Source organism: Phymastichus coffea, unplaced genomic scaffold, assembly GCF_024137745.1.
Source record: "Phymastichus coffea isolate CEN01 unplaced genomic scaffold, Cenicafe_Pcof_1.1 PCOF00013, whole genome shotgun sequence".
NCBI lineage: Eukaryota > Metazoa > Arthropoda > Insecta > Hymenoptera > Eulophidae > Phymastichus > Phymastichus coffea.
Window position 1 is genome coordinate 3,102,678 of NW_026706824.1, and position 25,179 is coordinate 3,127,856.

The window sequence follows — 25,179 nt, forward strand, 5'->3', positions numbered from 1 at the left end:
ATAACCGAGAAATGTGATTTCGCTTACTCCGAAAATACACTTTCCAACTTTAATTACGACGCCGTATTTCAAAAAGCGATCGAATAAAACCTTAAGATGCTCAAAGTGTAGTTCCTCGTCTTCAGACGCAATCAAAAAATTGTCGATGTACGGGTATACAAAGTCTAATCCGCGAACGATTTCGTCGACGAAACGCTGACATGTTTGTGCTGCATTACTTAACCCGAACATCATCATCGTAGGCTCGAATAGACCAAAAGGCGTTACAAGCGCGGCTTTTTCGATATCCTCGGGCGCTATAGGTATTTGATTAAAAGCACGGATTAAATAAACTTTCGAAAATACCTTTTTCCCATGGAGATTTTGCGCGAAATCTTCGATGTGCGGTGGGGTATAACTGTCGGGGATGGTGCGCTCGTTGAGAGCGCGGTAGTCGCCACACGGTCGTAGGCCTCCATCCTTCTTGGCTACGACGTGGATAGGCGTTGACCAAGGGCTCTTGGAAGGCCGTATTACTTCCTGCTGCAGCCACACGTCGAATTCAGCCTTAACTGCTTTCAGACGGTCGATGTCGAGACGACGAGGCTTGGCTTGTACAGGTGGGCCAGGCGTGGTCTTTATGTGATGCTGCACTCGACGCTTAATTAATCCTTTACGAAAGATTGGCGATCGCGTCAAGTCCGGATATTTTTCAACGAGCTTATAGTACTCCGATTCACCGGTCACAGTTTTTACGGAGGCTGTCTCGTTACCATTGCTGGCGCATCCACGCGTTGATAAGCCGGTTGCTTTATCGATCAAAGTCTTATTTTTCGGATCTATCAATAAACGGATGTGCGACAAAAAGTCTAGGCTGATTATCGCGGCACTTACATCGGCAATAATGAAGGGCCACTTGAACTCGCGACGTAGAGACAAGTTCAAGTTGAAAGGCAACACCCGTAAGTATTGATTTTTGATCCGTTCGCCGCGAAAAGTTGGTACTCACTTAATTTCACCTTCTTAAACATCTATTTTCGCGGGTACACGCATACATCAGCACCGGTGTCGATGAGAAAAAATCTGTTTGTGTTAAAGTCTGTGACTTAAACTCAGCGTTGCGTGCAACCGTCGGTGCTCGCCATGTTCACTGACGGCGCGCATCGTTTCCCGTCCACGTGCAATCTCTGCGGCATTTAGTTGCATTCTCTTTAAATTTTCGGTGGTAGTAGCAGAGTCGGTCGTTTGCACCGGGTGCTGGCGTATTGTCGCGTTTGCTTCCGATCTGCTGCTCGCCGCGTGGACGTGAGCGGCTATGACCATGTCCTTGTGCTATCGCGTTTAATTGCATAGCCAACTGCTTGATCTGCTCAGACAGTGCAGAATAATCATCGACAGTGTTGACCTGTTTGCTCGTCGTGTGTTTCACTTCATGCACAGCGTCTGCGAGGTTCAAAATCTTCGCCGCGTCCGTCTCGTTAGAAGCTGCTAAGACTGTCTGCAATTGCGACGGCAAGCGCGTTTTCCATACCTGTATCATGAAGTCTTCGGTAGTGTTTGAGGTGGCAAGCGACTTCAGACTGCGAAAAAACTCGGAAGGCTTTCTATCACCCATCTGCTCGCTTTCCATAAGCTTGCGGACTCGCGAACTGTCAGACTCGATGAGACGATCGATTATTTTTGTTTTGAGGTTTGTGTACCTGTTTTCATCCGGCGGAGACTCCAGGATGTCTTCCACTTGATCAATAGCTTTTTCAGTCAAACTCGAGAGGGTATGACAATACTTGAGATTGTCATCTGTGATAGAGCAGGAGATAAACTGTACCTCGAGTAGCAAAAACCACATTTCAATTTTGTTCTCCATAAATGGCGGCGTACGAAAGTGTCGTGCTGCGTGCACACACACTACTTGTCCGGAAATACCACCGCCTTCGACGCCGTTGGTCAAAGTCATTTTCACAAGCGTTGGTTACACTATACACAAACACTGAACGATCACGAAAAATTTTACGTAAAAGTTTTCATTTCACCGCGTTCACCCTTTTAAATCACGTCGGGGTTACCAATTGAGGTTCGTTTGGTGGGTGAATATATTAAATAAATATGGCGATGATTTAAGTGTAAAGGAAAACTTGATGTTTTATTAAAAGTAGACTAACTACTACAAATACTTAATAGTAGAGACTTAGTCTACGCAAAGACCGCGCATCTCGCAGAGAGTAGAGATGTAAGCGTGTCGGCAGTTCTAGCGTGAGTGACGATTCACTCGTCATATCTCAGCGAAGATGCTTCCCTTGGGAATCGGGGGAAGGTAAGTCTCACCCACGAAGTCCTGAAAAGGGTAGCTGAGGACCAACGGGAAAGCAGGGTGATGAGATGTGTTTTGTCGCTAACAACAAGGGATTAGAGAGAGAGCAAAGCAATTTTCATTTATTGCGGGCGCACCATAAAAATCGAAATTCGGTGCGGCAGTTAAGCGGCAGCCGCGCAACAGCTGAACTAAATTATTTTATTGATGCTGGGGAAAAACTGAAAGTTTTAACCAAGTAGATCAACAGATAAAGCACGTCCGCCACACACACTTAAACAATGGGACGATAAAGTCAAAACTGATTCACAGTTCATACATTATTATGAGTATTAAACTAAATCACGAAGAAAATGTAGTTCGTATATGCATCTATAAGTGCGAAAGACTATTTAAGAGCAATAATTTTTTGTGAAGTGAGATGTTCATTCGCCGTTTTTAAAAATTATCATGCACTGATACTTTATTTCGTAGTACGAATGTATACAATTCTTCACGTATTTTTCAGTCAAATTTTCCTTTAATAGCCTTAAGATTGTGGGCACGTAGAAGAGAAAAAACAAAATAGAACAAATGCAATCATAAAAGATTAAAATACTAACATAAATATTACTTTTTGTATATAATATGGTTAAATTATTAAACTGCAATTCTTTGTACGGTATGACTCGCTTCGCTCACGTTGTCTCAAAAAACACAATACGACATATGCGTAGATAGGAGACGTCTTGCGTCGCCAAACATCTATCAAAATGTGCTATAAACTGAAAAATTTATAAATTTTGTTCATTATTTCCAGATCGATTTCAAAATCGGTATTCAGTCAATATGTGGACAGGCTAGATTGGTAATCAAGTTATTGGTCCGGTACAACTTCCAAACCCACTGAACGATGAAAATTACCCTGAGTTCCTGCAGGATATACTTCCAGAAATGCTTGATGAATATGATGTGCCAGAAGAACTGCAAGAAAATCTTATTTTCATGCATGACGGTGCACCAGCACATACTGCTGCGAATGTAAGGAATTATCTTGATCAGGTAATTATTATAGTATACATTGTTGTTGGAAATATGTAAAAGCATCTCACCTATTTTGCTGCACGTCTCGCTCTCTCTTGGCGGCTAGTGGCGTTGCCGCTCAATTCGTTCTAGTCTCTTCCGTGACGCGGACGCCAAAAGCTTTCTCTCGAATAAAGCATTTCTTTTCTACAACTGTCTATTCACTTATTCTACCTGCTTTGAAGGGTAAACCCTTCCTTGCCAAAAATTGTATTACGCGATTTCTCTTTAATGAAAGTTTTAACGCTCTGAAATTTCATGTAGGATAATTTTGTCGTGGCATTATGCCAGTTATTTGCTGAAGGGAATATTGCTCTGACTTGAAAGAAAATTTAATTACTTTTATATTATTCTTTATAAAAATATAAAAGTCGTTCTAGGACAAATAGCCTTATGAAAATTTTCTACTTTGTATCATACTTGACGAGTTTTATTTCCGTCGCTCAAAGATTCTCAAATCTTAATTAAAATCCGCTCTCCTCCTCTTTCCCTTTTATTTCAACTCTACTTTGAATATAAAATTTTTTAATCTCTACGTATGCTGCCAGTATTTTGATTACTCGTACTACTTCAGTCTACAGAAGTTTTAAAACCAACACGGCTTCATTAGTATACTTCGGGAAGCATGTGAGAGTGCATTCACAGTACAGCGCTAGAAACCAAATATGTATATGTCTGTACATGCACCTGCATGTACAACTGTCGGCTAGAAAAATTATTGGTTTCATAACAAATTTTACGCAGGTATATTAAAATCGCTTATAAAATATTTTAATTCTTCAAGGTATATGGCGTCCGTTGGATAGGCAATAATGGTCCAGTACGCTGGCCAGCAAGATCTCCTGATTTATTGGGGTACATCGAAAGAAGCAGTTTATCACAATGGCGACCTCAATAACCCAAATGAAATGATTCAAAGAATCCAAAATCACGCCCAGCATCTAGAACCCGAAAAAATACATCAGATAAGACGTAGAGCTATTTTGTGTATTCAGCAACAGGGGGGGCATTTCGAACAATGCTTGGATGGTGATGATGGTAGTAATGGTGATGATGATGTTGCTGAGGAGGAGGACGAGAATGGTGATGATGTTGTTGAGGAGGAGGACGAGAATGGTGATGATATTGATGTTGATAGCAATGATGAAAATGGAGAAGATGATGATGATGATATGAACAACGATGGTGAAAATGATGGCAGCGAAGACGGTGAGGCTGATGATAGTATGGATGAAGATGATGACGACATTGGCAACGATCCGGATTGGAAGATATGAATTTACATGTTTTTTATATTTTTTCTTTTCTACTAAGGTTATACTAAAAACTAGTCAGCCTAATAGTAGACGAAATTCGAATAATTCGATAAAACGTTATACTCTGTGTAAATAAAGATGATTTATTATATAAATCTGTTTTTTCAATCATCTCCCTTAGCTGTTTTGGTTGTTCTCAATACGTGCCTCAATTATTTAAATTTTCATACACCACTGAGTTCATCACAAACAGTTATGGATAAGTGGACTTATGAAAAAATTTTTCTAGGATTGAGGTAATTAGATAAATAATTATAAAGAAGAGTGATAATTTACTCGTTCAACTTATAAAACTGGAATCAAGACAGATAATTGTGGGTGAGGTGACAGAATGTCAACTGACGAAAGGTCAAATAAGCGTACGGTGGTGAGACCATTCTCGTTATTCTACCTTTTTTTCCGCTCTCGTCCTTCCTTTCCCATATTTCCCAAAACATAGACTACGTCTAACTCTTGATCATTGACACTTATACCACAGCTTACCTTTGGTCTGTTGCATTACCTGTTCCGCCCGTTGCTTTTGTCTTTTCAATATTATCTTCACGTCTTCTACGGCTAAACCTGGCCACACTATGCTCCTTTGCCTTTCTACCAAAGTCCATGTTTGACTCTAACTCTTCTATCAAGAAGCACTGAGCACATCTGCCCTTCACACAAATCTCTATATGTCTGACACACTTCTGAGACCGACCTCAGGTTGACCGCTGTTTCTTCCGAGTTGTTGCTCTACCTTCCCATCTTCTTAAACTATGCTCGCTCCGCCCTATTTTTTGAGACTCCGCTTCGGCTAACTCTTTCTCCAAGTCAGAATGGCCTCGTCCGCTCTCTTTTCCGAATCCAACTTCGTCTAACTCTATTTCAAACCTGCATTGGACACATCTGTTCTCTTTTTCCGAGAACCCGCTCCGTTTGACATAATTTCTAGTTAGCAATGTGGTCGTCTGGGATCATTTCTGCGCCCTTGCTCCGTCGGACCCATTCCTAAGACCCTACTATGACCGCCTTATCTTGTCCCCAAGCCGCCTCCTATTATTGCTCGTCGTTAACTGTCAATCCAAGTTGACACTATGCTCGATTGGCCTTTTCCAGAGAAGAAATGGGCTCGACCACCTTCTTATTCGAGCCCTACTTAGCCTGACCCTTTTCCAAGGCCACCCCCTGCTCGTCTAGCCTACAACTAGCACCCTCGCTTTTATGTGCCGTTATTCCCAGTCAGCACTACGTTTGCCTAAACGTTTTTCCGCACCCTCACTCCGACTAACCCTTTACTAAAGCAACACTGGGCTCCTTCGCCAATTTTTTCGAGTCCGCACTGCATGAATCTTTTGCTAGGCCTCCCCATGTTCGACTAGCTACAATCTATGCAACCGCTTCGTCTGCCGTTTTTTCCATTCAGCACAACGCATCTGCACTCTTTTCTGCGGACTCGGATACGGACATAACCCTGTGCTCGTCTACCCTTCTGAACGCAACCCCCAGCTCGTCCGTCCATTTTCACCCAGCCCTCAGCTTGTCTGCTCTTTTGGACATGGCGCTCTACACGTCCGCCCTATTTCACACAGCCCTCCGCTCCATCCGCCCTATTTCACCCAGTCCTTGGCTCGTCTGCCCTTTTTGACATAGCGCTCTGCTCGTCTGCCCTTGAGGATGCAGCTGTCTACTCGTCCGTCCTATTTCACACAGCCCTCCGCTAGTGTGCCTTATTTCACCCAGCCCTCTGCCCGTCCGTCTTATTTCGACGTCTCCCCCTCGCCGTCCGCCTAATTTCGACGTAGCCCTCGGCTCGCAAGCCCTTTTAGACGCAGCCCTTCGCGCGTTCGCCTTATTTCACGCGGCCCACCACCCGCCCGTCTCATTTTACTCTGCCCTCCGCTCGTCTGCCCTATTTCATCAAGCCCACAGCTCATTTGTCCTTTCTGACATTGCCCTCCGCTCGTCCGTTCTATTGCGACCCGCCCTCCGCTCGTCCGTCACATTTAGACGTAGCCCCTAGCTCGTCCGTCTCATTTCGCCTTGACTTCCACTCATTCGCCCTATTCCGCCCAGCCCTCAGGTCGTCTGCTCTTTTCGACGTAGCTCTCTGCTCGTCTGCCTTTCGTGACGCTGCCCTCTGATCGTCCGTCTTATTTGGACGTCTCCCTTTCACCGTCCGTCTAATTTCGACGAATCCATACCACCGTCCGTCTTATTTCGACGGATCCTCCCACCGTCCGTCTAATTTCGACGAATCCCTACCACCGTCCATCTTATTTCGATGGATCCCTCCCACCGTCCGTCTAATTTCGACGCAGCCCTCTGCTCGTCTGCCCTTTTGGACGCAGCCCTCTGCTCGTCCGTCTTATTTCACCCAGCCCTCCGCTCGTCCGTCTTATTTCGACGAATCCCTCGCACCGTCCGTCTAATTTCGACGCAGCCCTCTGCTCGTCTGCCCTTTATGACACAGCTCTCAGCCCGTCTTTCCCATTTTACACAGCCCTCCGCTCGTCTGTCCTGTTTTAACATAGCCCTCTGATCGTCTACCCTTTTGGACGCAGCCCTCCACTCGTTCGTCATATTGTGACCTAGGTCTCTGCTCGTCTGCCCTACGTCACAGAGCCCTCCGCTCGGCCGTCCTATTCTGATGTAGCCTTCTGCCCGTCTGTCCTTCTAGACGCAGCCCTTCGTTCGTCTACACTTTTTAACGTTGCTCTCGCTAATCTGCTTTTTTACATTTCCATACTGGACTCATACCCCTTTATCGTAGCAACACTAGGCTCGTCCGCTCCTTTTTAGAGCCGTACTGGGCTCGTCCGCCCTCATCAGACCAGCGCTCGGCTCCTTTGACTTTTCCCGAACAGCACTGGGCTCGTCTGCTATCTTCCCAGCGCCGTTGCTTCGCTTGTCGTATTTTCAGTCATCGCTGCGCTCGTCTGCCCTGCTTAATCAAGTCCCAGCTTCCTCCTGACTATTTCTAAGGCCGCGCCGTGCTCGTCTTTTTTTCCTCCCCGAGTCTCTGCTATATGTGACCTTTTTCTCAGAGCAGCTTAGCGCACGTCTGCCCTCTTCGCCTAAACCTCGGCGTCATCAGAATTTTTACTTGAGCCTCGCTTTGTTCGCAGCTTTTCTGAGGCCGCACTATAGTTTATTATGATCATGGAAGAGCAAAAATCTTATGACCGTCGATGTCGGCCCTAAAAAATTTTTGAACGTATCATGTTTTTTCCAGAAAAAGTTTTTTCCATTGTATTTTTTGTCGTTGACCCTGAATCTAAAGTCAAATTGCCAGTTTGACAGTTAGCAGTTGTCATGACAGCTGTGATAACAATTGACTTCAAACTCGCGTAAAGGAAACGCGAAAACAGTAGGGTGACTTTTTCTGTTTCCGCGTATAAAAATTTTGTCGAACTTTTAAATTGTCGAAACAATTTAATGTCAGATTCGTGTTCAGCGATGAAAAATACAATGGGAAACAAATTTTTCGAGATCGAAAAACAATTGTGGAGCATACAATTGCCAGCGCGACCTTGCTGGAAGCGAAAAACTGAATTTCCCAGTTTTTGACTGTGAGCTCGAGAAAAAGTATCACACCGAACTTTCTAATCGCAAAAATCGGTATCCTTTTTCATTCTAGGCCCTTCAAGGTACAACTTATTGCTTTCAAAATTTTTTCAGAGTCAAAATCGGCGGTGATAAGATTTTTGCTCATTTTAAATTCAAAATAAACCGCAATGGGCCGCCCCGTCTGCGTCCGCAATTCTCTTAGGTCACACTGCGTTCGTCTGTCCTCATGCCCCCCAACCTCATCCCCCGTTTCGTTTATTCTTCTCAAAATCCGCACCTTCGCCACATCCACTACTCTCTCCGAGCATCCTGGCACCTTTGACTCATTACGTATCTTCTTTCGTATGTCGGTTTTTTAAATGATGAAGTTACCATGCGGAACAGGGCAACGAGAGATTGATTTTAAAAAAAATTATGGAAATTTGTTTTTGGAATTTCTTTTCACCGAAAAGTGGCGACGACTTTTTTAATTTTGAGTTTTTATTATTTATAAATCTTAATTCAACTTAGAAAAATTGATGTACACACATTTACGCACTTTATGAAAAGCGTTTCGCTTCCCAGACTACGACTTAAAGTTCTAATGGGTTCTACAATAATCCTAACTATTTTGATAATTGTAGCTTGCTCGTTAGATTGATAATGATATTTCAGAAATGCGCAATGTATTGTAGATCTAGTCTTCAGCATTGCGATATTTTCTTTATAATTATTATGTGCTGGAAATAATTTCATGACTAATGATCATTACTGAAATTCAAATTTCACTTACTTGATTCGAGGCGCCGAGTTGCTGCAAGCCATCGTAGCGACAGCATTTTTGTTTACGAGCCGCCTACTTGCCAAAACGCGTTTTTTCTCTGAGATTTAAAGCTCCTTCTATTATAGGCCCTATTAGAGTCTCACCCATAGTCTGAAATTCAGATGTGATACGATTCGCACGCGTGAGAAATTTTAGGATGGATTTTCTGTGTGTGACTAGTGTAAATCGTCTCGCACACGCGAATTGAGACTTTGTTCCAAGTGTGATGACACATCAGGGGTGAATTTCTCACATGGGAATTTTCAGCCGAGGGTTGTCAGTATTTATTTATTATTATTTTATTTCTTAATCTCAAAAAAACGTATAACCAAGCTAATTGGAAACACACTGTACGCCTCTACGTATTGATCGCAATTTTCTCAAATGCAAAAAAAGCAATGATGTAGTAGCCGATCACAGCGATTTTCAGCATTAAATGAACATAATTCTTAAGTAAGACGGCGAGTTTAAATTCGACTACCACGAATACTAAATAACCTATTTCGCAAAATAAACACAAAAGCTTTCACGTGCTTCATTGTTAATAGTCAATCGGTATTGAACCGTTCTTATTATTGATACGCGTTTAATTAATGAATACGTATATCAGTATGTAGACATGGGAGCCCCGTGTTGCACGTTTGGGTTGAGCACCGCTTGCAATCAGCGGCGGCGCGCGCCGTTGGCCCCCTCACTGCTCCGCGCTCGCCACCAAGCGCCCGTTCTTCTAAAGCTGTGCGCTGATTGGCAAATCTTTGAAGCTAATTATCTAATTACCTAATTATTTAATCGAAAAACTAAGAACAAAATTCTAAATTAATTTTTCGAGACGAATCGAATGGAATTATTAGTTACATATGTTTTTGAATCACCCTCTGTAATGCATATAATGTAATATTAAGAAATTTGCTAACTAGGTAACATATATCATTGCAATAAATACTGTTGCAATCAACTCTTATTATTGTAATTAATAATAACTATAGCTTACCTGAAAATAATTGGTATCTCCATATAAACACTTTTAACAAAGTAAAGAGTTGCATGAATGCTTACTATAGTTAAATAAATTAAGTAATTTAAGTATCTAAATAACTTAAATAAATTTTTTAATAGTACGATGTGTGTTCAAAAAGTAAGGTTACTTTTCAAATTTCACGGGCAACGTACTTTCGATTATCGATTTTATTGTTTTGTTATGTTGGTACACTCTTCCCGAACATCTGTACCAAGTTTCAAGTGTATAGCATTTTTTGTTTGGTTGTAAGAGGCGTAAAGGTTATAAGTGTTTTGCGTGCTCGGCGATTTCTTGCTATCGAAAAATATGGATCAAAGGATTTGCATCAAATTTTGTGTAAAAAATAAAATAAAGTGCTCCGAAACACTTGAAATGTCGACGGTGGCATACGGTAAAACTGTTCTGAGTAAAAAAAATGTTTACAAGTCGTACAAACTCTTCCAAGATGGCCGGGAAGATGCCAATGACGAGCCTTGCTCTGGACGCCCAAGCACGTCAACAACTGATGAAAACGTTCAACAGTGAAGAAAATTGTTCTAGAAAATCGGTGAATCACTATCAGAGAAGTTGCTGAGGATGTTGGTATATCGCTTGGCTCGTGCCATGAATTTTTTTCTAACGTTTTGGGCATGAGACGTGTGTCAGTGAAGTTTGTTCCGAAATTGCTAAATTTTGACCAAAAGAACCGTCGCATGAGCATCGCTCAAGAACTGTTGAATGACGTCAACGACGACCCAGATCTACTCATAAGGGTCATAACAGATGAGCCAAGACCGAAAAAAGCACGCCAAGTTCGATCAAATGTCAAAGATTTGCTCACTGTTTTCTTCGATTACCATGGCGTGATGCATCAGAAGTTCTTACCATATGGACGTACGGTCAATAAACAGTATTATCTTGAAGTTATGCGCCGTTTGCGAGAAGCAATACGAAGAAAACGCTCAGAATTGTGGAAAAACAATTCATGGCTTTTGCATCACGATAATGCCCCTGCTCACTCATCTTTGCCTGTGAGAGATTTTTTGGCCAAAAACAACACCACAATCATGCCTCAGCCACCATATTCACCAGATTTGGCTCCATGTGACTTTCTCTTGTTCCCAAAACTAAAGAGACCAATGAAAGGACGGAGATTTGCAACGATTGAAGAGATAAAGACTGCATCGCTGGAAGAGCTCAAGGCTATACCGAAAAGTGCTTATGAGAAGTGCTTTGAGGATTGCAAAAACCGTTGGCATAAGTGTATTGTATCTGAGGGGGATACTGTGAAGGGGACAACAATATTGATAAATAAATAAATATTTTTTCTTAAAAATACAAAGTCACCTTACTTTTTGAACACACCTCGTATAGTCTCAATTACAATATAATAATCTTTGAAATATATTATTTCTTAACGATCCTATTTCAATACCATAAACAAATTTTTATAAAGTGAAATGTTGCATTACTTTATTTTTAAATGCATTAATTTATTTTTTTAAATAACTATTTGTATCGAAATTGCTTAAATATTGTGTTTAAAGTTTTGAAAGTAGTGAAATCTATCTAAAGACGGTACAAATGCTATAAATTACTTTCAAATGATTTACATAACTTATTAAATAGTAAGTGAACTTTAGCATAGCGAACTACATTCAAATAAATAATCTACTGGACACAAACATTACAGAAAAGGATGTTATTGATTATAGAGTTTGAAAGTAGTAATGAAAAACTTTATCTGAAAGTAGAACGAATACTAAAAACTGTCGTTGAAAATAGCTTTCATATTTAATTGTCATAATTTCAATAGTGTTACGTCGATACAAAGAAAACGTACGTGACGAACTATGATAAATAAATATCACACAACGGGTTATTGTAACTGTATGTATGTATGTATGTATTTTATTAGTCCATACCTTTCGGTTTTGGACGACTTCCAGTACAATCCGTTTACATAGTTTTTACTAAATTGGGAGTATAATAATAATAATAATAATAATCACAATAACCATACTAACAAAAATAATACTAATAACAATAATACATAAGTAAATAAGTTACAAAAGTTAAATAAGTTACATATATTCATCATTAAAGTTCTTAAGGTTTTCAACTGTTTATATTAGTTTCACACTTAGGTTTCACACACTTTCTTTTCACTTTCCACGCTGTCTGTTTCTATTCTCCTTCTCTGTATTTTTTTTAGTATATCTATGTCTTGTCCTTCTGCTCTTAAGACCATCTGCCATTCTTCTTCTATTTTTATTTCTTTACATTCTCCAATCATGTGTTCAATACTTTCTATTTCTTTTTTACAGCTTCTGCATAATTTTTCTTCTCCTTCCTTCCAGTAGTCTTTTGCTTTGAGCTCGTTGCCACATCTAAACCTAGCCAGTAGTTTTTTATCTTTTACTTTCATTCTTGACTCTAAATACTTTGGTTTGTTTTCTTCTCTTATATCTTTATAAAATTTATTGTACGATGAGTCTTCAATTTTCTGTAGTCGTTTTGAAGTTTCCTTATTTTCCAACTTAGTGATTATTTTTTGGGTAATATCTTCGTTTCTTGTTCTCATTTCGTCCATTTTTTCTTTTGTCAGACCTACTTCATTTAGCATGTTTAGCCGCAACTTAGCCCATTTTCCTTGCTGTCCTATTCCGCCTTCTCTCTCTCTTTCTTTTAGACATTCTATTACTAGTATTTTGTTTGATGATCTGATGTTTTATTCGTATTGCACTGCTCTTTCTACAGCTTTTATCATCATGCTTTCTAATTTGCTTTCTTCTATTACTATGTAATTTGGTGTCATCACATCTAGTCCTAAAATCCATTTAAAGTATTTTCGTGTTATGCTGTCCATCCTTTCATCTCTTTTCCATCCCCATATTTCTGCTCCAAATAGTACTATGCTTTCTACCAGTGCTTTAAGCATCTTCACTCTTCTGCTGTAGTTTTCTTTAAAAATTCTTTCTCCGATACTTCATGTGCTTTTCATTGCTATTATTGCTTTTCTTTTTCTATCCGTTAAATGTTTTTCAAAACCTCCGTTTTTTTGTAGAATGTATCCTAAATATTTTATTTCTTTAACTTCTTCTAATTCTTTGTCGCCCCAGTACCATTTCCTATCTTTCTTTTTATTTCCTTCTTCAAATACTAAAATTTTGGTTTTTTCTGAGCTTAGTAGTGTAACGGCTAGCCGTAACTTAGTTTTTTTTATTTAATTATTAAATATGACGAACGAAGTGGGAACCTTCCTGATTTCCCACGATGAAAACGCATTCGAAATATAAACTTCGATAGTGGCCCGAGCCTGCGTACTCAAGCTTACAATCAACGCTCTATCCTGCTTTGTCCCACACGCATGTGTTGACAGGGGCCTACGATCATCGCGTATACATCGTGAAGTGTTATCACGCTGATAATGGAAGGGGACCATAAAAATGCAATCTATCTTTTTTTTCCCACTGATTTTTAAGAAAATATCCGTAATATTAAATAGATTTTCATCAATTTTGTAAGCCATTATAATGCGCATCTTTTTGTCACCGAATAACCAATAAATAGAACAATAATGTATTTTATAATAAATCGTAAAAGGTTTGAATTTTTCTGAATGTTTATAATAGTCACTATGTATCGTCATAATTAATTAAGTTTAGTACAATTATGTATAAGTAATTATAAGCTATAGCGTTACTCTTGCTCTTAAAAGTGGCACTCCGAGAGCCATCTCTGGAGAAAAGGGCCCAAGTTAAAAAGGGACCGCCCTTTCTCTCTCTGAAAATTCACGCCCACAGACCAATAAAGAAATTCTGGATATGATTAGAAAATTTCCCACCAATACATAATTTAGCCGTTATCGCTTCATGGGCCTGAGGAAAGGGATTTCCACCCAACCACCCACGGCTTATAAAAAGCTCTGTAAAAGAATGGAGAGCAAGTTAGAGTAAGTGCGGAGTGAGCACCAGGAAGTCCCTAATAAGAAGTTTTTACCAGTGAGTGAGTCCCGGAGGAAGCATCAAAGAAGAAAAGTCACCCAAGTATATTCAGAGCATATAGACAGAGAAAGAGGCCAAAGAGCAGAGAGAACGCAACTTTAATAATAAGTGATTTGATAAAATAAAAGTAAGTAAAATCTTAAATCTGGCTATCCTTTTCTTTCTTTAAGTAATCCGCCTTTCTTTTGGAAATTCATTAAGCGTGAGTCTGGTGAATTTCCATTAAAGCCCCTTAAGAACACATTAAGCGTGAGTCTGGTGTGTTCGTAATAACATTTGGTTATTACATTCCGCGTTAGCATACAGTTTTCTCAACGCAACAATATTGCTCGTCCCGGCTTATGTGTTACACGATAGCCAAATCAGAGCAACCCTGAGCTTACGCTTGCTCCAAGCGTACCTGAGAGTGACCCCGACGTCACAGTAGCATTTTTTTAATTTCTAAATATTTTTTAAATCTTTTCAACATAAACTCCATGTCTTCTTGATTTTCTGCCAGTAATATTATATCATCTGCATATTTTAGAGTCCAAATTTTTATTTTTCCGATTACTACACCTCCTCTTATCCCTTTTTTCATATATTCTTCTAAATCTGACAAATATATATTAAATAGCGTGGAACTTACAGGGCACCCTTGTGTCACTTCTCTGGTTGTCCAGAATTCTGTGGATATTTTGTTTCCTACTTTCACTACATTGTTTGTTTCTTCATATATTTCTATGATCCTGTTTCTTAGTTTTACACTTACTGTTTTTTCTTTTAATCATTCTGTTAGTATTTTCCTGTCTACTCTGTCAAAAGCTTCTTTCAAATCTGCGAAACATCCAATCACTTTCATTTTGTTTTGTCCTAATCTTTGGTCTATTATGTGGTTGAGTACATATACGGCATCCATGACCCCTCTTCCTCTTCTAAATCCGAATTGCCCTTCTTCTAACTTACACTCTACTTCGTTTATCAGTCGCTCGTTTAGTATGCTTGCATATATTTTATACGCTGTGCTCGTTAATGTGACTCTTCTGTAGTTTTTAACGTTTCTTGGATCTTCTTATTTGTGTATTGGGCTAGTAACACCTTTTCTCCACTCTTCTGGTATATCTCCATCTTTCCATACCTTATTCAACATTTTTAATAAGACGACTCCTATAGATTGTGGCATGTTCTTCCATATTTCGTTTTCTAGTGTATCCTCACCTGGTGCTTTTTTATTTTTTAATTTTTTGATTCGCGCTATTAATTCTCGTTCTGTTATTCTGTCGTCACTATTTCCTTCATCCCCCTCACTTTCCTTTTTTCCGCATTCAACCTTTGTTTTTTTTTTCTACACCTTCTAGTTTTTCCATGAAGTGCTTCTTCCACGTATCTATTTCAATATTTTCGTCAATCTTTTCTCTTTTCTTCCTAAATTTATTTATAAATTTCCATATTCATTTTCTGTTTTGATATTTTTTATTTTTTCTTCCTCCTCTCTATCATGTTCTTCGCGTCTTTCTTGATACCATTCTCTGTACACTTTTTTAGCCTTTATGTATTCATTTCTAGTGCATTGTCCTTTTTTCCATTTTCTTATTATTTGTCTTAATTTTCTTTTTCTTGATTTCCATTCGTTGTCGTGCCACGTTTTATTTCCGAGTTCCCATATCTTCTTTTTTCTACTTACAGTAGGGACTGCTTCTGTGATTTTGTTTTTCAATTCTTTCCATATTTCTTCAATATTTTCCTCTTTGCATTCCCAATCTTCACATTTCTCATGATAAATTTCTATCCCTTCCTCTGTCCAATTTCTTCTGTGATAGTATTCTTCTGCCTCGTTATCTTGTATTTTTTTATTCATATTTTCATCGTTTATCTGTATCTCCATTGGTAAGTGATCCGAGTCTGTCCTATCACCTACGTTTATGTGCTTAACTTCACCTATCGTCCTTTGGTTACTTATTATACAGGGTGTCCAAAAAGTAACGATACGCCTGAGAAATTTTCTAAGCCGGTTATTTTTTTGACCGGGTGAAGGTTGATCTCGAAGTAACTTTTTACGAGGAATCCGATGGTAACCTTGGATTTGACCTTGAACCTCATTTTCAAGGTTATTTTGAGGTCAACCTCATTTTTTTAAATGGAAACCCCTATTTTTTATGGCGGAATCGGAAAGAGCGGAAAATTTTACGTCCAGATATGTATTAAGGTATGAGGTTGAGGTAACCCCTAGAGGTCAACTGGAGGTCAAAGTATGAATTCTTAAAAATCTCGCGAATTCAGTGGTTAAACAAAACAAACAAAAGGATAACCCCAGGTAACTTTCAACGGTGCTCTTTAATTTGTCCTTGAACCTCATTTTCAAGGTTATTTTGAGGTCAACCTCATTTTTTTTAATGGGTACCCCTATTTTTTATGGCGGAATCGAAAAAAGTGAAGACTCTCACGTATGGATGAGTTGAGGTTTGAGGTTAATGTGACCTCTAGGGGTCAGATGAAGGTCGAACTGTGGCTTTGTAATAGTACCGGGATTTTAGTGGTACAAGGAAGCAAATGAAGGTCATGGAAACCCCCATTTTCGACAGCGGCAATCGAAAGAGCGGAAAATTTCACATCCAAATATCTACTTAGATCATAAGTCAAGGGCGAACTTAAAGTTTAAGGTCAGTCGAAGGTCATCCAAACTTAAAGACGCCCTAAAATTTTTTAAAGTTTTTTTCATAATGGAGAAGGGTATTTATTTAGTAATTGCCCATCGGCGATCCGTAACCTTGAATTTAACCTTCAACCTCATTATCAAGGTTTTTTCAAGATCAATTTTTTTTACTTTTAGCGTTACCCATGAGCAACGACGTGGACGTAGTAAAATCTGTCCCTTTAGGGTGCTTTATTTTCGTGAGTTCCCCTCGCCTCTCACGATCGGGGTGCTTGATTTTCGTGAGTTCCCCTCGCCTATCAACAATGATTTTTTACGCTTATTTTCTTAATAACTTGATTAGCCGGTTAAACTTTTTAAGGTTACTATCCCATACCTATTCATTGAAAATCCACTAACAATTTCACTTGGTTCTATCCTTAGGAAATGTACTATGCCTAACTTTATCGTTTTGAGCTTATTCTTCGGGACAATTGCATTTTCAAAAATTAATTTTTAAAAAAGCAACATATTTGAAAAGATTTTACCATTCGAAAATCTCCATAAAGCATTAGTGCATTAGTCGGACTGTAGTAGATTTTTTTTTGTAAAAGTACTCAAATTATAATTTTCATTTTTTGAAAACATTTATTTGGGTTGCAAACTTTTTGTTTTTAATTCTGATTGATTTTTGAGTAAATTTCGATTCGCTGACTTAAAATGGAACGCCTCACTGAACGAGAAAGAATATTACTTCTTATGATGAGAGGCTGGAGTGGAGTAGAAAGATCTTACAGGGCAGTGAGAAATCTTTTTAATGAGACATTTCGGGTTAATAGAACTCCAATTGCTGTGTCTACTGTTCAGAATACTATTTCAAGGTTTGTAAATTTTGGCCATGTCAGAAATCTACCTAAGTCAGGCAGACCACGCTCAGCAACAAATGAAGAGAATTTATTAAATGTTCTATTATCATTCACTGAAAATCCACATAATTCCATCCGCAGAGTTGCTCAAGAGCATGACATAAGTACATCGTCCGTACATATCATTTTAAAAACAGCAAAATTCCATCCGTTTAAAGTACACCTGGTTCACAAGTTGAATGAAGACGATTTCGATCGTGGTGTTGAGTTTTGTGAAGATATGATTGCACGCATAATTGAAATTCCAAATCTTCCATCAAACATAGTTTTCTCTGATGAAGCAACTTTTCAACTTGACGGAACTCGACAGAAATCGACATAATTGCAGGTACTGGGCTGCGGAAAATCCACACTGGATGCGAGAAGATAAATCGCAATATCCGCAGAAGTTGAATGTTTGGGCTGGAATAGTGAATAATCGAATCATAGGGCCATTCTTTATTGATGGTAACTTAAACGCTCAAAATTATGAAGAGATGCTTCGTAATCAAATAGTTCCAGCAATTAGAGAAATAGTCGGAGACAACTTCGAAAATACATGGTAGCAGCAGGATGATGCTGCAGCTCACTATGGACGAGACGTTCGAATTTACTTGCATGAGGTGTTTGATAATCGGTGGATAGGAAGGAGAGGCACAATTGAATGGCCAGCTAGGTCCCCCGATTTGACGCCTTTAGATTATTTCTATTGGGGTTATCTAAAGGATTGGGTATACAAAACTAAACCCCAAAACTTGGACGAATTACGTCAAAGGATCATAGACGAATCAGCTCTCATTCCCACTGAAATGATCCAAAATGCTGTTGATGCTTTTTACCACCGATTAGCTTACTGTCAAGAAGTGAACGGTGAACAATTCGAGCACTTAAAATAAGATGTGCTGATGTAAGATAAATCATACGTGAGAGGCCAGGGGAACTCACGAAAATCAAGCACCTCGATCGTGAGAGGCGAGGGGAACTCACGAAAATCAAGCACCCCGATCGTGAGAGGCGAGGGGAACTCACGAAAATAAAGCACCCCAAGGGGACAGATTTTACTACGTCCACGTCGTTGTTCCTGGGTAACGCTAAAAGTAAAAAAAATTGATCTTGAAAAAACCTTGATAATGAGGTTGAAGGTTAAATTCAAGGTTACGGATCTCCGATGGGCAATTACTAAATAAATACCCTTCTCCATTATGAAAAAAACTTTAAAAAATTTTAGGGCGTCTTTAAGTTTGGATGACCTTCAACTGACCTTAAACTTTAAGTTCGCCCTTGACTTATGATCTAAGTAGATATTTGGATGTGAAATTTTCCGCTCTTTCGATTGCCGCTGTCGAAAATGGGGGTTTCCATGACCTTCATTTGCTTCCTTGTACCACTAAAATCCCGGTACTATTACAAAGCCACAGTTCGACCTTCATCTGACCCCTAGAGGTCACATTAACCTCAAACCTCAACTCATCCATACGTGAGAGTCTTCACTTTTTTCGATTCCGCCATAAAAAATAGGGGCACCCATTAAAAAAAATGAGGTTGACCTCAAATTAACCTTGAAAATGAGGTTCAAGGACAAATTAAAGAGCACCGTTGTAAGTTACCTGGGGTTATCCTTTTGTTTGTTTTGTTTAACCACTGAATTCGCGAGATTTTTAAGAATTCATACTTTGACCTCCAGTTGACCTCTAGGGGTTACCTCAACCTCATACCTCAATACATATCTGGACGTAAAATTTTCCGCTCTTTCCGATTCCGCCATAAAAAATAGGGGTTTCCATTTAAAAAAATGAGGTTGACCTCAAAATAACCTTGAAAATGAGGTTCAAGGTCAAATCCAAGGTTACCATCGGATTCCTCGTAAAAAGTTACTTCAAGAACAACCTTCACCCGGTTAAAAAAATAACCGGCTTAGAAAATTTCTCAGGTGTATCGTTACTTTTTGGACACCCTGTATAGTCGATGACTGATGCTCCATTTTTTCCAACATACGTATACTCTCCGTTATCTCCAAAGTTCCCATTTAAAATTGACCATCCTTCTTTTTCTATTTCGCTTATTAATCTCCTTCCTTCTACGTTTGTCACTGAGTCTTTTGTTTTTCGTTTAATGTTGCTTTCAGTTTCACATTCTATTAGTCCTCCTTCTTCACCTGTTCTTGCGTTCCAATCTCCTAGTATAATTAAATAATCTTCTTCTTTTTCTTCATAATTTTCTTTGATCACTTTTATTGTTTCTTTAACGTTTTGACTGTATACTGTTACTATCTTATACTTTTTGTTGTCATGACTCACATGTCTCATGACTACGTTACTGCTCCACTCACTATACACCATTTCTTTTATTTCACTTCTCACCTCAGATACGATTCCCCCCATCGCCCTCCCTTTCTTCTTTTTTCTTGTGGCATAATTACATTTCCATTCAAAATTTGTAGGAAGTCTTCTTTTAATTTTTTCCCGTGTTTTCTTTTCTATCCAGGTTTCTACTAAACACACTATGTCAAAATTGCTTAAATATTTCCACGTTTCATTATCTTTATTTGTTATCCCTGCTATATTCCAGTAACATATCTTGAGTCTTGCTTCGTCTTGCTCCAGTCCTACGTCCGAGTCCTATTCTCGTTCCTTCGTTTCTATTGCTTTTAGTGTCTCGCTCCATTCATCCCACTTGGATCATTTCTCGTTTATTTTCATTTTCAAATAACCTACCTTGACAGTATTACCTTTATTTCTTTCCTGTTTCACCGCTGATCTCAAATGTCGCTGTATTTTTCTCTCTTTCTCTGTCAAGTCATCATCAATATAAATTCCTCTTTTGAGGTTAGCTTTGTTCATCATAACTTGCTTTTTCATCTGCCAGTTTTCTAGCTTGGCTATAGTCATTTTGTATTTCTTTTTCCTATTGTTGTTATTTATTGTAAATGCTTTTTCCACTTTTACATCTGTGTTAATACTGTCCTTTAAATATTCCTCGACTTTTTCTTTTATGTTTTCTTCTGTAAACTCTTCTCCCTTTATAACAATATTTAGTTTTCTTTTTTCTCTCTCACCCTTTTCCCTATCCCACTCAAGTTTCATCACTCTGTCTAGCAAGTTTTCTCTCTCGTTTTTCCAATTCTGCCTTTCTTGCTCCCACTCTTCTTCTTTTGCTTTCCACTGTCTTTATCTAACTCACTAACTCTCACTAACTCACTAACTTTCACTAACTCATCTTTAATATTTTTTACACGTTTTTCAAACTTCTGTTGTATATTCCCTTCCATTCGTGTCATTTTTTCATCAAACTTTGTTCCGAGTTCTTTGATCGCATTGATCATTTTCTTTTCTAGATCTGCGTCTGTTTTCGGAGGCATTATAAAGCTATCGATTGTTCTATTATTTATCAAGCCCTTGTTTCTCGTGATTATTGTTCTTTTGTCGGAATCACTGCTCATCACCTATCTGTTCCGAGTGTATTTCATGTATTGTTTTGTCCGACCTAACCTCAAATGTTTTCGTTCGTCGTAATCACACTTATTACTTTTGTATCCTTGAATATTCAGACTATTTTTCTATTTTGTTCAATAGGATTTTCTTTTAGTTTTACTATTTGCTCGTTTTTACTATTTCTATTAATGTTTAACTTTAATTGTTTAATAAAAATCACTCGCGTTTTTTCGCCACGTGCGTTTGTGCTCGTCGCTCAACCGGAAGTCCGGGTTATTGTAACTAACCGGGTATCGATAATTTAATTTTCTGTCATATCAACCCTCCCGGGAACATTTGTAAATCTATCTAGCGGGATAGATTAGTCTAAGCACGTTCTCCATAATATTTCCGCGAATATTACGCACCGCATATTAATTCGGCGAAAACACAGGAAGGGGCACATCAGCCTATGGTATAAAAAGGCTGGATCGGGATCCGCGCAAAGTAGTTTAGTTCACACAATACACAGTTCGCGCAGTTCATATTACAGTTTACATTAGTGCTTAGATTAGCACTCATACCCTAGTACTCGTACTTATAGTGATTTAGTTATTTCTATGTCTCGCTATCCAGTTACTCAGAACCGGAATTATACTCTGCTAAGCATTATACACTTGTCTTTAAACAATAAATCTTAAATCAAGTGCAAACACCTGAGACTGTTTGTAAAAACCTCTTCTTAAATCCAATCCTAACAAGGTAAAAAACTAAGTTATCTACCTTGTAACGGGGATTTAGTCCACTACAATATTTAATAACCGAGAGATGTGTAATAGATGACGAAGCGGGCTCGTGCAATGGCCTTGCACGACCGACCCGGTAGCACAGACTGCCGATGGACTTGCCGGGTGGCAACGGCCCGCGGAGATCGTCGTAGGTCGCGTAGCTGAAATCGCCAAGGTGTAGGAAACGAAAGGAATGATAGAAGGCGCAGAGTGAAAGAGGCGATAGGTGTGATAGAAAAATATGTATATTCTACGTGTATTTGTACAGGGCAGTGCAGAGAGAGAAGCAAAGCGAGTAATGCGAGAGAGACGCAAAGAACGAGTAGTACTTATATCGGCTGCCGTTGTTGGTGAGATTAGCCACGAGGCTCGACAGTAAAAGTTCGGCCTACCGAACGACAATGCACGCCGCAACCGGTAGCACTCAATCTAGCACTCAATCTAGCCACGAGGCGACGCAAATCACAAAATGAATGTCGTCGTCAATGGCACAGCCAAGCTACGAATCCCTCACGCCGTCGCACGCGTGTCACCAGTTCGAGAGGCGTCAGCTAATTGCCTCCCCTTTGTCAAGTAGCACATGTTTTTCGCGGCACCCGGCTCGCCAGTCCTACCAACCTACGCGGTCTCTCTCTCTGCTAGCGTTCTCTGTCTTACCTTAGTTCAGCTGCTATCGTCCGCTGCGGCTGCTAGTAATATAATATAAAAGTAGATACGTGAATATGTACATATATTATTGATATATAATTAATGTGGAGAGAGACATAACGAGTCGATGACAAACTCGTTATGTCCCCCCACCCTCAGACGTTGGTAGCACGGTACCAACTCGAACTTAGGTCTCTCTCGTAATGAAGGTACAAGTCATGGATGGATAAATAGTTTATTCAAATAAATAAATCTTCGACTTTTTCCTATTGATGGTAAGGCCCGCCTCTATTTAGAATTAACGTGAGCCATTTCACATGATCAGCGAATGTATCAGTCGCAATGATCAAATCATCTAAATAGGCAAAAGCGTGAGGCTCCATTTCGGGCATGATTATTTTGTCAGCCAACGATTGAAATGTAGCAGGGCCGCCTGCCAAGCCATAAGGCATACGAACGAATTTGTACAAGCCCATACCCGGAACTGTGAAAGCCGTGATTGGTATCGATCTCTGTGTGAGAGGTATCTGCCAGAGGGCTCCAGAACAATCTAAAGCACTTATATATTTGGCGTACAGAATCTTGCGTAAGATCACGTCCATATAAGGCAATGGATATGCTGAAACTTTCGACACCGCATTAACTTTACGGTAGTCAACGCAAAATCGATATGTACCATCAGGTTTCAATATCATAACTACGGGGCTTGACCATTTGCTCTGGGACTTCCGACTATTCCCATTTGCAACATCTTGTGCACTTGCTCGTGCATTTCGTCCTCTATTCTCTTAGATACCGAGTAATATCTTTGTTTAATTGGGCTCGGGCAGCTGAGGTCTATGTCGTGTGCGATCCAACTCGTGCAACCTAACCGTTCGCACGAGGAATCAGGCAGCAAATTCTGCATGACTTCTTCGATCGTTTCTCTCCCCAGCGAGGCTAAGGCCATTGTCTCTTCAGCTTTCTCCGAAGAGAGAACTACAGGCACACCTTCTTCGCAGCCCTCAAACGTCAGCCTGTTAGATCTAGGGTCTAGCATAGCCGAAAGGGGGCGCTTGAAGTCGGCTCCTAAAGTGCAGTCAGTGTCAACTTCGTTTAAAATGAGAGAGTCAATCGAATGCGTTACCCCACCCAAGGTGAAGGGTAACTCTACGCTACCTACAATGGGTACGTAGTGGCCATCCACTGCCTTCGCTCCTGGGCCCACATACGGTCGCACGCGCTTGTTCAAAGCAGCTGCGATTGAAATGGCGTTGGGGCCAAGGACGGTACGAGAAGCTCCGGTGTCTCAAGACCTCGAAAAATATAATCGCTGACTTTAACAGTCAGCCACCACCTGGGGAACTTATCGATTAGGGCGCTTGCAACGGTAACTCCATCGCGAGTAGACTGCACGTCGGAAGAGTTAGCTCGGGCTAGCATTGAGTCACTCACCGTGTTGTGCGGCACCTGCGCTACTCCCATTACGCCACTAACATCAAAGGTCCTGGTGATCGAGGGAGCAGTAAGGACCTCATCTACTGACTCCCTCGCTCTTTTTTTGAATCCTCATCATTCAGCTGTTTAGTCGAGCATTCTGGGCAAGTGGCTCGGGTGTAACCGGGTCAACTGCAATTCCAGCAGAGAAGATTGCCATTAGGGCCAGACTCCTTATCCTTGTTTTTACTGGATTTAGGAGAAATTACTATGGCTCGATTGCCACCCTATCGTCCCCAGCTTCTTCTACCACCTCGGCCACGTCCGTTGCCACGAGGCGAGTTCCCATTCGAACGGTGAAAAGTTTCGTTTGGGGCTACTTTTCCGTTAGAACTTTCGTTCTTCTCGGATGAAGCAGGAAACTTGGAGATGTCAGCATTTCCTTTGGCTTTCTTCTCCAGGATCTTCGTGATTATATCCTCCAACTCTAACTCCTTCACTGGCTGAGTTTTCTCACTTAGAGAGGATAACGATGGCTTAGCCTTGGTCGCTTTGACTCGCGGCTTGTAGGCCGTTTCAGGGTATCGACTCTGATCGGCTGAGGGTGGTGGCCTCCATTGGCCATCTTCATCATCCTCGGCTTCTTGAGCTTTGGCCAGAAGTACTTGCAAATCTGTGAGATTGTCTCTAAAGTGCTTCAATCTTTTTCTCAATCGAGGCAGCAGGTTGTCGATGATGAGGTTAACTTGTTCCTGCATGCTCCATGGAGGATCAACTCTTTTCATGATAGTAAGTAGTAAGACAATGTACTCAACTACAGGCTCGTCAGTACCTTGTATACGCAGCTGAGCTTCTACCTTCAGACTCCTCTTGTTCCTCTTCGATTTGCTATAAGTCTTAAGGGCCGCTTCCTTAAAGTCGCTAAACGTTTTCCACGAGGGCCTTAAGGCACGATACCAGAAGAGAGCTGCCTTCTCGAAAAGGGGAGTCATTGAATCTAGTAGCTCGTCATCGGCCACCCTATCTAACCGTCTATTTTCCTCAACGCGTTCCAGAAATTCTTCGATGCTTAGTCCTTCGCCTCCTGAAAATTTTATCTTCCATTCTTTCACAGTTTTTCCTAAGGGTTTGCTGGGAGAGTACCTAGAGGGCGTGGAATTAAACGTAGTCGCTTGCTATGGGTTAGCAGTGAAACTTTGACTACTTATGGGAACGCTAATCGTCGTTTGTTGCGATGGCATTTCTGCTGACGTACTGGGCAGGACCCCCCTCCCCCAGCTCGAGGACACGGGGGTGAATGAGCTTACGAGGGATGCCACGGGGGCGAGCGACGAAGCAATGTGAAAGGACGTTCCCCTCTCCCCGACCGAGCTTGCAGGAAGAGGCATCG

General features: G+C 40.3%; 1 protein-coding gene across 1 annotated transcript; it reads left to right on the plus strand.

Moving 5' to 3' along the window:
- Window positions 1–4,161: 4,161 nt before the first annotated feature.
- LOC131673449 (coiled-coil domain-containing protein 1-like) lies at window positions 4,162–4,626 on the plus strand. Its single transcript, XM_058951461.1, has one exon. The coding sequence runs from the start codon at window positions 4,162–4,164 to the stop codon at window positions 4,624–4,626; it is 465 nt and encodes a 154-aa protein (XP_058807444.1).
- Window positions 4,627–25,179: the final 20,553 nt, after the last annotated feature.

Coding starts and splice junctions, on each gene's coding strand:
- LOC131673449 (XM_058951461.1), top strand. CDS start 4,162: ATGGTCCAGTACGCTGGCCAGCAAGATCTCCTGATTTATTGGGGTACA.